This window comes from Pristiophorus japonicus, chromosome 9 (genome assembly GCF_044704955.1).
Source record: "Pristiophorus japonicus isolate sPriJap1 chromosome 9, sPriJap1.hap1, whole genome shotgun sequence".
Classification (NCBI taxonomy): domain Eukaryota; kingdom Metazoa; phylum Chordata; class Chondrichthyes; family Pristiophoridae; genus Pristiophorus; species Pristiophorus japonicus.
The window spans coordinates 161292049-161305716 of NC_091985.1; the positions used below are offsets into that span (position 1 = coordinate 161292049).

Below are 13668 nucleotides of genomic sequence, written 5' to 3' on the forward strand. Positions count from 1 at the left end.
GGCAGTGTGAGCTGTGAGGAGGATGCTATGAAGCTGCAGGGTGACTTGGACAGGTTAGGTGAGTGGGCAAATGCATGGCAGATGCAGTATAATGTGGATAAATGTGAGGTTAACCACTTTGGTGGCAAAAACCAGGAAGGCAGATTATTATCTGAATGGTGACAGAATAGTAAAAGGGGAGGTGCAACGAGACCTGGGTGTCATGGTACATCAGTCATTGAAAGTAGGCATGCAGGTACAGCAGGCGATGAATAAGGCAAATGGTACGTTGGCCTTCATAGCGAGAGGATTTGAGTATAGGAGCAGGGAGGTCTTGCTGCAGTTGTATAGGGCCTTGGTGAGACCACACCTTGAGTATTGTGTGCAGTTTTGGTCTCCTAATCTGAGGAAGGACATTCTTGTTATTGAGGGAGTGCAGCAAAGGTTCACCAGACTGATTCCCGGGATGGCAGAACTGACATATGAAGATAGACTGGATCAACTAGGCTTATATTCACTGGAATTTAGAAGAATGAGAGGGAATCTCATAGAAGCATATCAAATTCTGACAGGACTGGACAGGTTAGATGCAGGAAGAATGTTCCTGATGTTGGGGAAGTCCAGAACCAGGAGTCACAATATAAGGATAAGGGGTAAGCCATATAGGACCGCGATGAGGAGAAACATTTTCACCCAGAGAATTGTGAACCTGTGGAATTCTCTACCACAGAAAGTTGTTGAATCCAGTTCGTTGGATATTTTCAAAAGGGAGTTAGATGTGGCCCTTTCGGCTAAAGGGATCAGGGGATATGGAGAGAGAAGGCAGGAGTGGGGTACTGAAGTTGCATGATCAGCCATGATCATATTGAATGGTGGTGCAGGCTCGAAGGGCCGAATGGCCTGCTCCTGCACCTTTTTTCTATGTTTTTATGTTTCTATGTTCCTGAGTTAACTCATGAGCAGTGGGATGTGGGGAAAGAGGATTTTTAAAAAGATATATTCATTCTTGGGATGTGGGCCTCAGTGTCGAGGCCAGGATTTATTGCCCATCTCTTGTGACCCTTAACTCTGTAACTTGTTTGGCCACACTGATGTGGGCCTGCAGTCACACACAGGCCATACCGGATGAGGATGGCAGAATTCCTTCCCTAAAGAGCATTCGTCAGCCAGCTGGGTTTATATGGGGATTATGGAAATATCGAACAATCCCGGCACCCGACTCGACCATTCCGATTTGATGATCATTTCAAACATTTAAGAGGCCGCGGCGCCATATTTCTGAGCAGGCAGCCCGTGCCGTGCTGATACCTGTTCTCTACTATTGTTTTAAGCTTGAAACTTTATCCGTAAATCAAGTCTGCAGTATCACAACAGCAAGATCACTGATCTGGGATCCAAGGAACTGCAGCCACACTGCGCACAACTGAACCACCGTCACGCATTTATTTCAAAAGTGATTTCAATCAAACTCTGAGCCTTGATTAGGTGGGTTGTGGGTGCAGTGGTGGGTTGCGGGGGTGTGGGGATGATCCTGAGATGGGTGGTGACTGAATTGGGGTGCAGAGGGGGTTGGGAAAGCCATGTCCCTGGGACGGGTGGTGACCCCTGGGGTGGGGATGGTGGGGTAGGAGTTGCTGGAACATCCTGGCTTTACCATCACCGAATTCACCCACCATCAACATCCTGGGGGGTCATCATTGACCAAAATCTTAATTGGACCAGCCACTTCAATACTGCGGCTATAAAAGCAGGTCAGAGGTGGTGAGTGTCTCACCTCCTGACTCCCCAAAGCCTTTCCACCATCTACAAGGCACAAGTCAGGAGTGTGACGGAGACTTGCCTGGATGAGAGCAGCTCCAACAAGATTCGAGAAGCTCAATACCATCCATGACAAAGCAGCCCGCTTGATTGGCACCCCATTCCACCACCTTAAACATTCACTCCCTCAATCACTGATGCACCGTGGCTGCAGTGTGTACCATCTACAAGATGCACTGCAGCAACTCGCAAGGCTTCTTTGACAGCACCTCCCAAACCCGTGACCTCTACCACCTAGAAGGACAAGGGCAGCAGGCGCATGGGAACACCACCACCTCCACGTTCCGCTCCAAGTCACACACCATCCTGACTTGGAAATATATCGCTGTTCCTTCATCGTCGCTGGATCAAAATCCTGGAACTCTCTCCCTAACAACACTGTGGGAGCACCGTCACCACACGGACTGCAGCAGTTCAAGAAGGCGGCTCACCACCACCTTCTTAAGGGCAGTTAGGGATGGGCAATAAATGTTTGCCTTGCCAACGACACCCACATCCCATGAATGAATACATTTTAAAAGATGATCTTGTGGAGGCAGAGGGCATGGCTGAGGTACTAAATGAGTACTTTGCATCTGTCTTCACTAGCGATGAGGATGCTGCCAATATAGCAGTAGACGAGGAGGCAGTAGCGATATTGGATAGGATAAAAATAGATAAAGAGGAGGTACTTAAAAGGTTGGGAGTCCTCAAAGTAGAAAAGTCACCCGGTCCGGATGGGAGGCATCCTCGGTTACTGAGAGAAGTAAGGATAGAATTGCCAAGGCTCTGGCCACAATCTTCCAATCCTCCTTGGATATGGGGATGGTGTCAGAGGACTGGAGGTTTGACAATGTTACACCCCTGTTTAAAAAAAGTGGAGAGGGATAAACCTGACAACTACAGGCCAGTCAGCTTAACGTCAGTGGTGGGGAAAGTTTTAGAGACAATAATCTGGGACAAAATTAATTGGCTCTTGGAAAAGTATCAGCTAATTAATGAAAGTCAGCACAGATTTGATAAAGACAAATCGTGTTTGACTAACTGGATCGAGTTCTTTGATGGAGTAACGGAGAGGGTTGATGACAGTAGTGCGATTGATCATCTGTATATGGACTTTCTAAAGACGCTTGACAAGTAACACGTAATAGAAAAACAAAATACTGCGATGCTGGAAAACAAATAGAGAAAAAATGCTGGAAGTACTGAGCGGGTCAGGCAATTGCTGCCAGACCCGCTGAGTATTTCCAGCACTTTCTATTTTTATGCCGCATAATGGATTTGTTAGCAAAATTAAAGCCTGTGGGATTAAAGGGACAGTGATAGCATGGATACAATATTGGCTGAGGGACAGAAAGCAGAGAGTAGTGGTGAACAGTTTTTTGAACTGGAGGGAAGTATACAGAAGTGTTCCCCAGGGGTAGATATTAGGACCACAGCTCTTTTTCATAGAATCATAGAATGGTTACAGCACAGAAGGAGGCCTTTCGGCCCATTGAGCCCGTGCTGGCCCTCTGCCGGAGCACCTCAGATAGTCCCACTCCCCCGCCCTTTCTCCGCAGCCCTGCAAATCTTTTTGCTTCAGCTACTTATCCAATTCCCTTTTGAAAGCCACGATTGAATCAGGCAGTGCGTTGCAGATCATAACTCACTGTGTCGCCTTTGGTTCTTCTGTCAATCGCCTTAAATCTGTGCCCTCTGGTTCTCGCCCCTTCTGCCAATGGGAACAGTTTCTCTCTACCTATTCTGTCCAGACCCCTCCTGATTTTGAACACCTCTATCAAATCTCCTCTCCCGCTTCTCTGCTCCAAGGAGAACAACCCCAGCTTCTCCAGTCTATCCACGTAACTGAAGTCCCTCATCCCTGGAACCATTCTTGTAAATCTTTTCTGCATCCTCTCTAAGGCTTCGCATCCTTCCTAAAGTGTGGTGCCCAGAATTATATGCAATACTTACTCCAGTTGAGGCCGAATCAGTGGTTTATACAGGTTCATCATAACTTTGTTGCTTTTGGACTCTGCCTCTATTTATAAAGTCCAGGATCCCATATGCTTCTTTTTAACTGCTTTCTCAACATGCCCTGCCACCTTCAACGATTTGTGCACATATAGCCCCAGGTCTCTCTGTTCATGCACCCCCTTTAGAATTATACCCTTTCGTTTATATTGCCTGTCCTCATTCTTCTTACCAAAATGTATATTTCACTCCACACTTTTCTGTGTTGAAATTTCATCTGTCACGTGCCCACCTATTCCACCAGCCTGTCTATGTCCTCTTAACTTCTATCACTCTCCTCCTCACTGTTCACTGTACTTCCAAGTTTTGTGTGATCTGCAAATTTTGAAATTGTGCCCTGTACACCCAAGCACAAGTCATTATTATTTATCAAGAAAAGCAATGGTCCTTGTACCGACCACTGGGGAACACCACTGTATACCTTCCTCCAGTCCGAAAAACAACCGTTCACCACTACTCTCTGTTTCCTCTCACTGAGCCCATTTTGTATCCATGCTGCAACTGTCCCTTTTATTCCATGGGCTTCAACTTTGCTGGCAAGTCTATTGTGTGGCACTTTATCAAAGGCCTTTTAGAAATCCATGTACCGCATTGCCCTCATCAACCCTCTCTGTTACCTCATCAAAACGCTCAATCAAGTTAGTTAAACGCTATTTGCCTTTAACGAATCCATGCTGGCTTTTCTTAATTGCTCCACACTTGTCCAAGTAAATGTTAATTTTGTCCAAGATTAGCATTTCTAAAAGCTTCCCCACTACTGATAAATATATATTAATGACCTAGATTTTGGTATATAGGGCATCATTTCAAAGTTTGCAGATGACACAAAACTCAGAAATGTAGTAAACAGTGATGAGGATAGTAACAGACTTCAGGATATCAGCTAACTGGTGGAATCGGCAGACAGGGCAGATTAAATTTAATACAGAGAAGTGCAAGGTGATTCAGTTTGATAGAAGAATGAGGAGAGGCAATATCAATTAAATGGTACAATTTTCAAGGGGGTACTGTATTTACACAAATCTTTGAAGGTAGAAGGACAAGTATTGAAAGCGGTAGAGACATAAGAGTGCAAAAGTAGGGAGGTTATGTTAAACCTTTATAAAACACTGGTTAGGCATCAGCTGGAGTACTGTGTCCAATTCTGGGCACCACACTTTAGGAAGGATTTACTAGAATGGTACCAGGGATGAAGGACTCCGGTTACTGAGTGAGACTGGAGAAGCTGGGGGTGTTCTCTCTTTAGAGAAGAAAAGGTTAAGAAGAAATTTGAAAGAGGTGTTCAAAATCATGAATGGTTTTCATGGAGTAAATAAGGAGAAAGTGTTTCCAGTGGTAGAAGGGTTGGCGATCAGAGGATACAGATTTAAGGTGATTATTGAGAGATGATCTGAGGAAACTTTTTTTTTTACGCTGAGTTGATCTGGAATGCACTGCCTGAAAGGACTTTTTAAAAAATGTATTAGTTCCTGGAATATGGGCGTCGCTGCCAAGGCCAGCATTTATTGCCCATCCCTAATTGCCCCCCAAGAAGGTGATGGTGAGCCGCCGCCTTGAACCGCTGTACTTTGTAGGTTTGGTATAACTGAGTGACCTGCTCGACCATTTCAGAGGGCCGTTAAAAGTCAACCACAGTCTGGAGTCACATATCGGCCAAACCAGGTAAAGATGGCAAATTTCCTTCACCGTTGCCGATCCCAGCTTTGTATTCCGGATTAATTTAATTCAAAGAATTGAAATTCCCCAGCTGCTGTGGGGTGTTTGAACTTATGTCTCTGGATTATCAGTCCAGCCCTCAGGATTACTAGTCCAGTAACATTACGACTGCGCTAGCATTCCCTGGCCAAATGGTGGAAGCAGATTCAATAGTCACTTTCAAAAGGGACAAGTTGGACAACTACTTGAAGGGGATACGTTTACAGGGCCACGGGGACAGAGTGGGGGGTGGGACTAATGGGGTAGCTCTCATAGAACTGGCAAAGGCACAATGGGCCGAATGGCTGAATCATTCCATGATTCTATCCCCATCAGCAGCATTTAACAGGTTCCCCTTGCTGTCATAAAGCATCTGCATTTTAACCTCTTAAGTATAATAAACAACACTACCGATGTTAAATGAATGAAACCATAGTAAATGCATGAGTCCAATTAAAAGTACAGTGGAACCTTCAGAAAATACATGACCTAATTTATAGGACAGCAGCTGAGAGATATGGGGCCCAAGTTTCCACATGATTTGTGCCTGATTTTTAGGAGCAACTGGTGGAGAACGGACTATCTTAGAAATCGCAATTCTCCACATTTTTTTTTTCTGCAGTTCTAGTCAGGTAGAACAGTTCCACTTTGGAACAGAATTTTTTTCTTCAAAAGGGGGCGTGTCCGGCCACTGACGCCTGATTTCAAAGTTTCCACAGTGAAAACGTACTCCAAACTAACTTAGAATGGAGCAAGTGAAGATTTTTGTAGAACTGAAAAAACCTGTTCTACACATTAAAAAATCAGGCGCAGGTTACAAATTAGGCGTCCAGAACGAGGTGGGGGGGGAGGGGGGGGGAGGGGAACTCATTAAATTCTACAATAAATCCTTATTTATACTTCTACAAATATTATACAAATAAATCCAACCTGAATAAACATTTATAAGCAAAGAAAAGATTAAATAAACCATCTTCCTACTTGTGTGAAAGTGCTTCAGCCAGCCTCACAAGTTTGTTTGTTCGTTCCCGACGGCAGGGGGGGAGGGGAGTGCGGGCCCGATTGACCGACCGCAGCGGGGGGAGGAAGCCGTTCCAGACGGCATGGGGCCGTTGGGAAACGGCTGCCTCAACTTCTGAGGCTTCCTGCAGCCTTCTCACTGCTGCAAGAAGCCTCTGTGCTGATGTGCCGATGGCAATGTGCTTTTATTAAAAAATGTTCAAAAATTAAACAGCTACAAAGAACTACAAAAATGGCCGAGTGCCAATGTTTCCTTCACACTGCGCGTGCGCGAACGCTCCAACGCGCATGCGCAGGGTTGCCGGCAGGAAAAAAACGAATTTAAATGGTACCCGCCCCCTCCCACTTACAAAATCGGTGCGAGTGGTAGGCTCCGCCCCCTGCACGCCGCGCCAGGCAGACATGGAGCTGCAAGGCGCTCGAGAATAGCGCATTTTTTTTTTAGGCGCCGTTTTAGGCGCGAAAAACGGGCGCCCAGCTCGGAGGGGAAACTTGGGGCCCCATGAACACTGCAATCTACTTGTCGTCATAATGGAACAAACCAATTTATTTTGATAAAGAAACCATCATCATCATAGGCAGTCCCTCGGAATCGAGGAAGCCTTGCTTCCACTCTAAGGGCCCAATTTTCCGATATCAGCTAGAACGGCGAACCTCCGAGAGGCCCGCTTATTTTGTGGAATGAAAAACGCGGCAAAAACTTACCTCGCGATTATCCGAGTGCAGCAGGCCTGTTCAGCAGTCAGCGCGACGCAGCACGGTGGGGGGCCTGTTCAGCAGTCAGCACGACGCAGCACGGGTGGGGGGGAGCAGCGGAGCTACAGCCCTGGGCAAAAAAGAGTGCCGACAGCTGCGCGCGTGCGCAGTACCTCCTGGCCCCCAGATTCTGTGTGCGTGTGCTGCTGGGAGGGCCCGAAGCACGCAGCCCCTAGCCCTGGCCGAATGGGCTCCTGGAGCAGGCAGAGTGCCGATTTCCAGCCTGCAGCACGCAGCCTCTAGTCCTGGTCAGTGCTCCCAAACGGGTCGGTGAGGTAGGAACTTTTTATTTTTTATTTGATTTATTGAATGATTTATTTTATTTTTTACATTTTTTTATTGATTTATTTTATCATTTATTATTGATGATGGTTCTTTATTTTTAAAAGTGAAGTGTTTAATGCTTTGGAAAATCCCCTAACTTCCACCCCCGCCCAATCTCTGGCTACCTGCGCCTAATTCTAAAGTGTACGCAAGGTTTGTCTGCGCGTACAAAAGTCGACACTGTCTCCGTTCTAAGTTAATTTGGAGTAACTTTTCGGTGCCTAAACTTGCAAACCAGGCGTAAGTGGCTGGTAACGCCCCCTTTTGGGGAAAAAAAAAACTGAACTAAAACGAAACTAAACTAACTCACTAGAACTGGAGCAAACTAAATGCTGAGAATTGCGATTTCTAAGATACTCCAAACTAAACTAGTTGCTCCAAAAAAATGGGAGCAACTCCACTTGAAACTTGGGCCCTAAAAGTGAGTTCTAAGGTGACTGAACAGCCCAAAACGGGAATTACAGTCTCTGTCACAGGTGGGACAGACAGTGGTTGAATGAAAGGGTGGGTGGGGAGCCTGGTTTGCCGCATGCTCCTTTCGCTGTCTGCGCTTATTTTATGCATGCTCTGGGCGACGAGACTCAAGGTGCTCAGCACCCTCCCGGATGCTCTTCCTCCACTTTGGGCAGTCTTGGGCCAGGGATTCCCTGATACCAGTGGGGATGTTGCAATTTATCAAGGAGGCTTTGAGGGTGTCCTTGAAACATTTCCTCTGCCCACCTGGGGCTCGCTTGCCGTGTAGGAATTCCGAGTAGAGCGCTTGCTTAGGGAGTCTCGTGTCATGTATGTGGATGATGTGTCCTACCCAACGGAATTGGTCGAGTGTGGTCAGTGCTTCGATGCTGGGGATGTTGGCCTGAACGATATTACTGACGTTGATGCGTCTATCCTCCCAGTGGATTTGCAGGATCTTGCGGAGACAGCACTGGTGGTACTTCTCCAGCGCTTTGAGGTATCTGCTGTATATAGACCACGTCTCTGAGGCATATAGGAGGGCGGATATCACTGCTGCCCTGTAGACCATAAGCTTGGTGCCAGATTTGAGGTCCTGGTCTTCAAACACTCTGTTCCTCAGGCAACAGAAGGCTGCTCTGGCACACTGGAGGCGGTGTGGACCTCGTCATCGATGTCTGCCCTTGCTGATAGTAGGCTCCTGAGGTATGGAAAATGGTCCACGTTGTCCAAGGCCATGCCGTGGATTTTGATGATCGGAGGGCAGTGCTGTGTAGGGGGGTCAGGTTGGTGGAGGACCTTTGTCTTACGGATGTTTAGTGTAAGGCCCATGCTTTCGTACACCTCGGTGAAGGTGTTGATGATGGCTTGGAGTTCGGCCTCTGAATATGCGCAGATGCAAGCGTTGTCCGCGTATTGTAGTTCGATGATAGAGGATGGGACGACCTTGGATCTAGCCTGGAGGCGGCGAAGGTTGACCAGGTTCCCATTGGTTCTGTACTTTAGTTCCACTGGGGAGCTTGCTGAGGGTGAGATGAAGCATTGCAGTGAGGAAGAGCATTGGTGCGATTCCACAGCCCTGCTTGACCCCGGTCCGGATGTGGATTGGGTCTGTGGTGAATCTGTTGGTCAGAATCACAGCTTGCATGTCGTTGTGGAGCACGCGGAGGATGGTGACAAACTTTTGGGGGCAGCCGAAATGGAGGAGCATGCTACATAGTCCTTCACGGTTGACAGTGTCAAAGGCCTTTGTGAGGTCAAAGAAGGCCATGTACAAGGTTTGGTGGTGTTCCCTGCATTTTTCTTGTTGCGCGGTGAAGATCATGTCCGTTGTACACCTTAGTGAATGGAATCCACATTGTGACTCTGGGAGGAGCTCTTCAGCCACAGGGAGAAGACAGTTGAGGAGGATTCTTGTAATGACTTTCCCAGTGCTGGGAAATTCCTCTAGTTGCCGCAGTCGGACTTGTCCCCATTTTTGAAGGTGGTCATGATTACGGCATCTCTGAGATCTCCTGGCATGCTCTCCTTCTTCCAGATAAGAGAGATGAGGTCATGCATTCGTACCAATAGTGCTGCTCCGCCATACTTAAGTGCCTCGGCGAGGATTCCATCTCCTCCTGAAGCCGCCTTGTTCTTGAGCTGATTGATGGCCTTTTCTACCTCGTGCAGGGCTGGGGTTTTGCTGAGATGGGGGCGGGCAGCATGCTGCAGGATGGAGTCGAGGGCAATTGTATTGAAGGCAGAGTCTCGGTTAAGGAGATCTTCGAAGTGCTCCTTCCAGCGGGCCCTGACTGCCTCGGTGTCCTTAATGAGTGCCTCTCCGTTCTTGGCCAGCAGTGGGGTGGGGCCTTGGGTGTTTGGCCGGTGGATGGTCTTGACTGCAGCGAAGAATCCTCGCACATCATGGCTGTCGGCCAGCTGCTGAAAGGGACCATTTGCTAATTAAATCAACAACCCAGCTGATGTAATTTTAACCATTTCGGTCAAGGATGAAAACAATTCACTCTGTCACAGGTGGGCTGTTTAAAGGAGTAGGTTGTAAATGTGAGAATAGAACCTTGAATCAAAAATCACTTTTACTTTGGTGTGCTCACATTCATATCTTTCCATTCTTTCCTTGGCTTGCCTGCTCATTTCAACCCAGGGAGTGCGATTCTGTCTTTTTATGAATAGACATTCTTGTCATCTCAATATCTTATCGATTGAACAGCTTTTAGCCCAACTTCATAAGCTTCCCTCCATCAAACATCACCTTTTATATACTCTAGTATCAGGTGACCCTTGGTGAAGACAATGCGCCCCCAAAGTTCCACCCCCAAAAACGTTGAAGTTCAGCCCTTTGTTAAGAGCTGTCCACAAAATCATCTTCTCTCTGCTCTCTCTCATTTCACCAGCACAGCAAGTGCCATTGCTCTACTCCTCCAGCTCTCTGATATTTAAATGGTATCTCTGCCGTCTGGCTGCTGCTTTAAAATCACCTCTTCCTGTACCTGCCTATAACTTCCTGTACCTGCCCACACCAGCCTACCCCTGCCTAAACCTTCCCATACCTACATATACCTTCCCGTACCTGTCTATACAGTGCAGGCTCGAAGGGCCGAATGGCCTACTCCTGCACCTATTTTCTATGTTTCTATTTACTATACCTTCCTATACATGCCTATACCTATGCTAGTGGGCTGTTACCAATTTTAAATCGGCAGTTTTCCTGAGGGGCTGTTGCCATTTTCAATGTTGCAGTGCTGGAGGAGCGGATCCGAACGGGTGATGGCAATGAGCTGCTGTTGCTGGGTCTGTTCTCTTTTGAAAAATTGTTCCACTAAGAGGGAAACATGAGGCAAGATATGACACTAATGTAGTTGGATCCCTTCTCCCCCCCCCCCCCCCCCCACCCCCATTATTTCCATCACCAAACGGGGAGATACATAAGAACATAATATAAGAAATAGAAGCAGAATTAGGTCATTTGGCCCCTCGAGCCTGCTCCGCCATTCACTAAGTTCATGGCTGATCTGATCATGGACTCCGCTCCACTTCCCCGCCCGCTCCCCATAACCCTTCACTCCCTTATCATTCAAAAATCTGTCTATCTCCGCCTTAAATATAGTCAATGACCCAGCCTGCACAGCTCCCTGGGGCAGAGAATTCCACAGATTTACGACCCTCTAAGAGAATAAATTTCTCCTCATCTCAGTTCTAAATGTGCGATCCCTTATTCTTAAACTATGCCCCTGGTTTCTAGATTCCCCCACGAGTGGAAACACCATCTCTGCATCCACCTTGTCAAGCCCCCTCAGTATCATATATGTTTCAATAAGATCACCTCTCATTCTTCTAAACTCCAGTGAGTATAGGCCCAACATGCTGAACCTTTCTTCATAAGTCAACCCCTTCATCTCAGGAATCAACCTCGTGAACCTTCTCTGAACAGCCTCCAATGCAAGTATATCGTTCCTTAAATACGGAGACCAAAACTGTACGCTGTACTCCAGGTGTGGCCTCACCAATACCCTGTACAGTTGTAGCAGGACTTCTCTGCTTTTATACTCTATCCCCCTTGTATCGACCACCTCCTGAAATCACTTCTTTTCAGACCCTAGTATGCAGGCCATTGGGTCCAGGGGACTTGTCCACGTTTAGTCCCATTATTTTACCGAGCACTTTTTCTTTAGTGATAGTGATTGTTTTAAGTTCGCCCCTCCCCATAGCCCCTTGATTATCTATTATTGGGATGTTTTTAATGTATTCTACCTTGAAGACTGATGCAAAATATTTGTTCAAAGTCTGCCATTTTCCTGTTCCCCATTATTAATTCCCCAGTCTCATCCCCTAAGGGACCAACATTTACTTTAGCTACTCTCTTCCTTTTTATATATATGTAGAAGCTCTTACTATCTGTTTTTATATTTTTGCTAATTTACTTTCATAATCCATCTTCCCTCTTATTTTTTTAGTCATCCTTTGCTGGTTTTTACTCTTTTTAATATTTTTACTCTTAAATGCAAGTGTAATGAGTAGGTTATTTTCAAAAAGGGAGACCTTTTCTCTAAGGTGTTTTCATTTTGTTGTGTGATGTTGTCTCTACTGTATTTCATCATCATCATAGGCAGTCCCTCGGAATCGAGGAAGACTTGCTTCCACTCTTAGAATGAGTCCAATACAAGAGCCACAGTCCCTGCCATAGGTGGGACAGATAGTCGTTGAGGGTAAGGAAGGGTGGGACCGGTTTGCCACACGCTCTTTCCGCTGGCTGCGCTTGATTTCTGCATGCTCTCGGCGACGAGACTCGAGGTGCTCAGCGCCTTCCCGGATACACTTCCTCCACTTAGGGTGGTCTTTGGCCAGGGACTCCCAGGTGTCGGTGGGGATGTTGCACTTTATCAGGGAGGCTTTCAGGGTGCCCTTGTAACGTTTCCTCTGCCCACCTTTGGCTCGCTTGGCATTTAGGAGCGCTTGCTTTGGGAGTCTCATGTCTGGCATGCGGACGATATGGCCTGCCCAGCGGAGCTGATCAAGTGTGGTCAGTGCTTCAATGCTGGGGATGTTGACCTGGTCGAGGACGCTAATGTTGGTGCGTCTGTTCTCCCAGGGGATATACTGTATTTATGCTAGTTTCTTTAAGCTGAAATGACTGTCTCTTTTGTGTAACTTGTACTGATACCAGGTTTCCAGCCACTGTGACAAGATTGTAACGAATGGAGGCCTGCAGTTGCTTCAGAAAATATACCAGCTGCGGCAAGATTCTCAGAAAATTCAGAGAAATATCATTCGAACAATTGGGAATTTGGCTTTAAATGAATGTCTCCACTCCGCCATAGCACAGTCAGGTGCGCTGATATCATTATGTGCCAGATCTCCTGGTTATTCTGAAAGGAATGAAGATTAATGTAACACTTACTATAGTTAATGTACTCCTGCGAAAGGTGAATCCGTTCTTTTGATGCAGCTGATTTTATTCAATTTTCTCTACCTTTATTTTTTTCATCCATTGACTTCAAAATATTGTGAAGCATCCTTATTGAGTATATTTTTCTTACTGAAGACATGACTAGCTGTGGAATCTGTAATGTAATGTGCAGGAGTTTTGAATTCTAGGATGGATTGGTCTCCTAGCTGAAGCGATGAAATCACCACATGTAATTCAGGCGTCACATGCAGCAAGAGCCTTGGCTAATCTCGACAGGGACACCGTGGAACAGAAGTACGAGGACGGAGTATATATTCTTCATCCTCAGTATAGAACCAGGTAAGATGCTCTTTGTTCTTTGTAAATAATTAACCTTTAGCGTGCTCATTGCTTTGTAATTTAAACCATTTACTCCAGTTCTCTGACCCACACTCTGAGTGCAGCCCACCTCTGTGTAAAGGAGCAGTGAATTAGTCTTATCTTTTTTGTATTATAATAAGGCAAGCGCAGCAACAACTTGATATAGTGCCTTTAAGGTAGTAAAATGTCCCAAGGTGCTTCACTGGAGCATTAACAGACAAAATGTGACATGAGCTACATGGAAATATTAGGGCAGGTGACAAAAAGCTTGGTCCAAGAGGTAGGTTTTAAACATAAAAACTAGGTGCAGGAAGGAGTAGGCCATTCGGCCCTTCGAGCCTGCACCACCATTCAATGAG

The 13668-nt window shown here is 46.4% G+C and overlaps 1 protein-coding gene across 3 annotated transcripts in view; it reads left to right on the top strand.

Annotated features, from left to right (window-relative positions):
* serac1 (serine active site containing 1) overlaps positions 1-13668 on the top strand; it is a 114250-nt gene that overhangs the window by 40230 nt on the left and 60352 nt on the right. For all 3 annotated transcript variants that reach the window (XM_070890011.1, XM_070890013.1, XM_070890012.1), the window contains 2 exons: positions 12707-12869; positions 13138-13288. In XM_070890011.1, coding sequence (XP_070746112.1) covers positions 12707-12869; positions 13138-13288 — 314 coding nt within the window. The remainder of the gene's footprint in view (positions 1-12706; positions 12870-13137; positions 13289-13668) is intronic.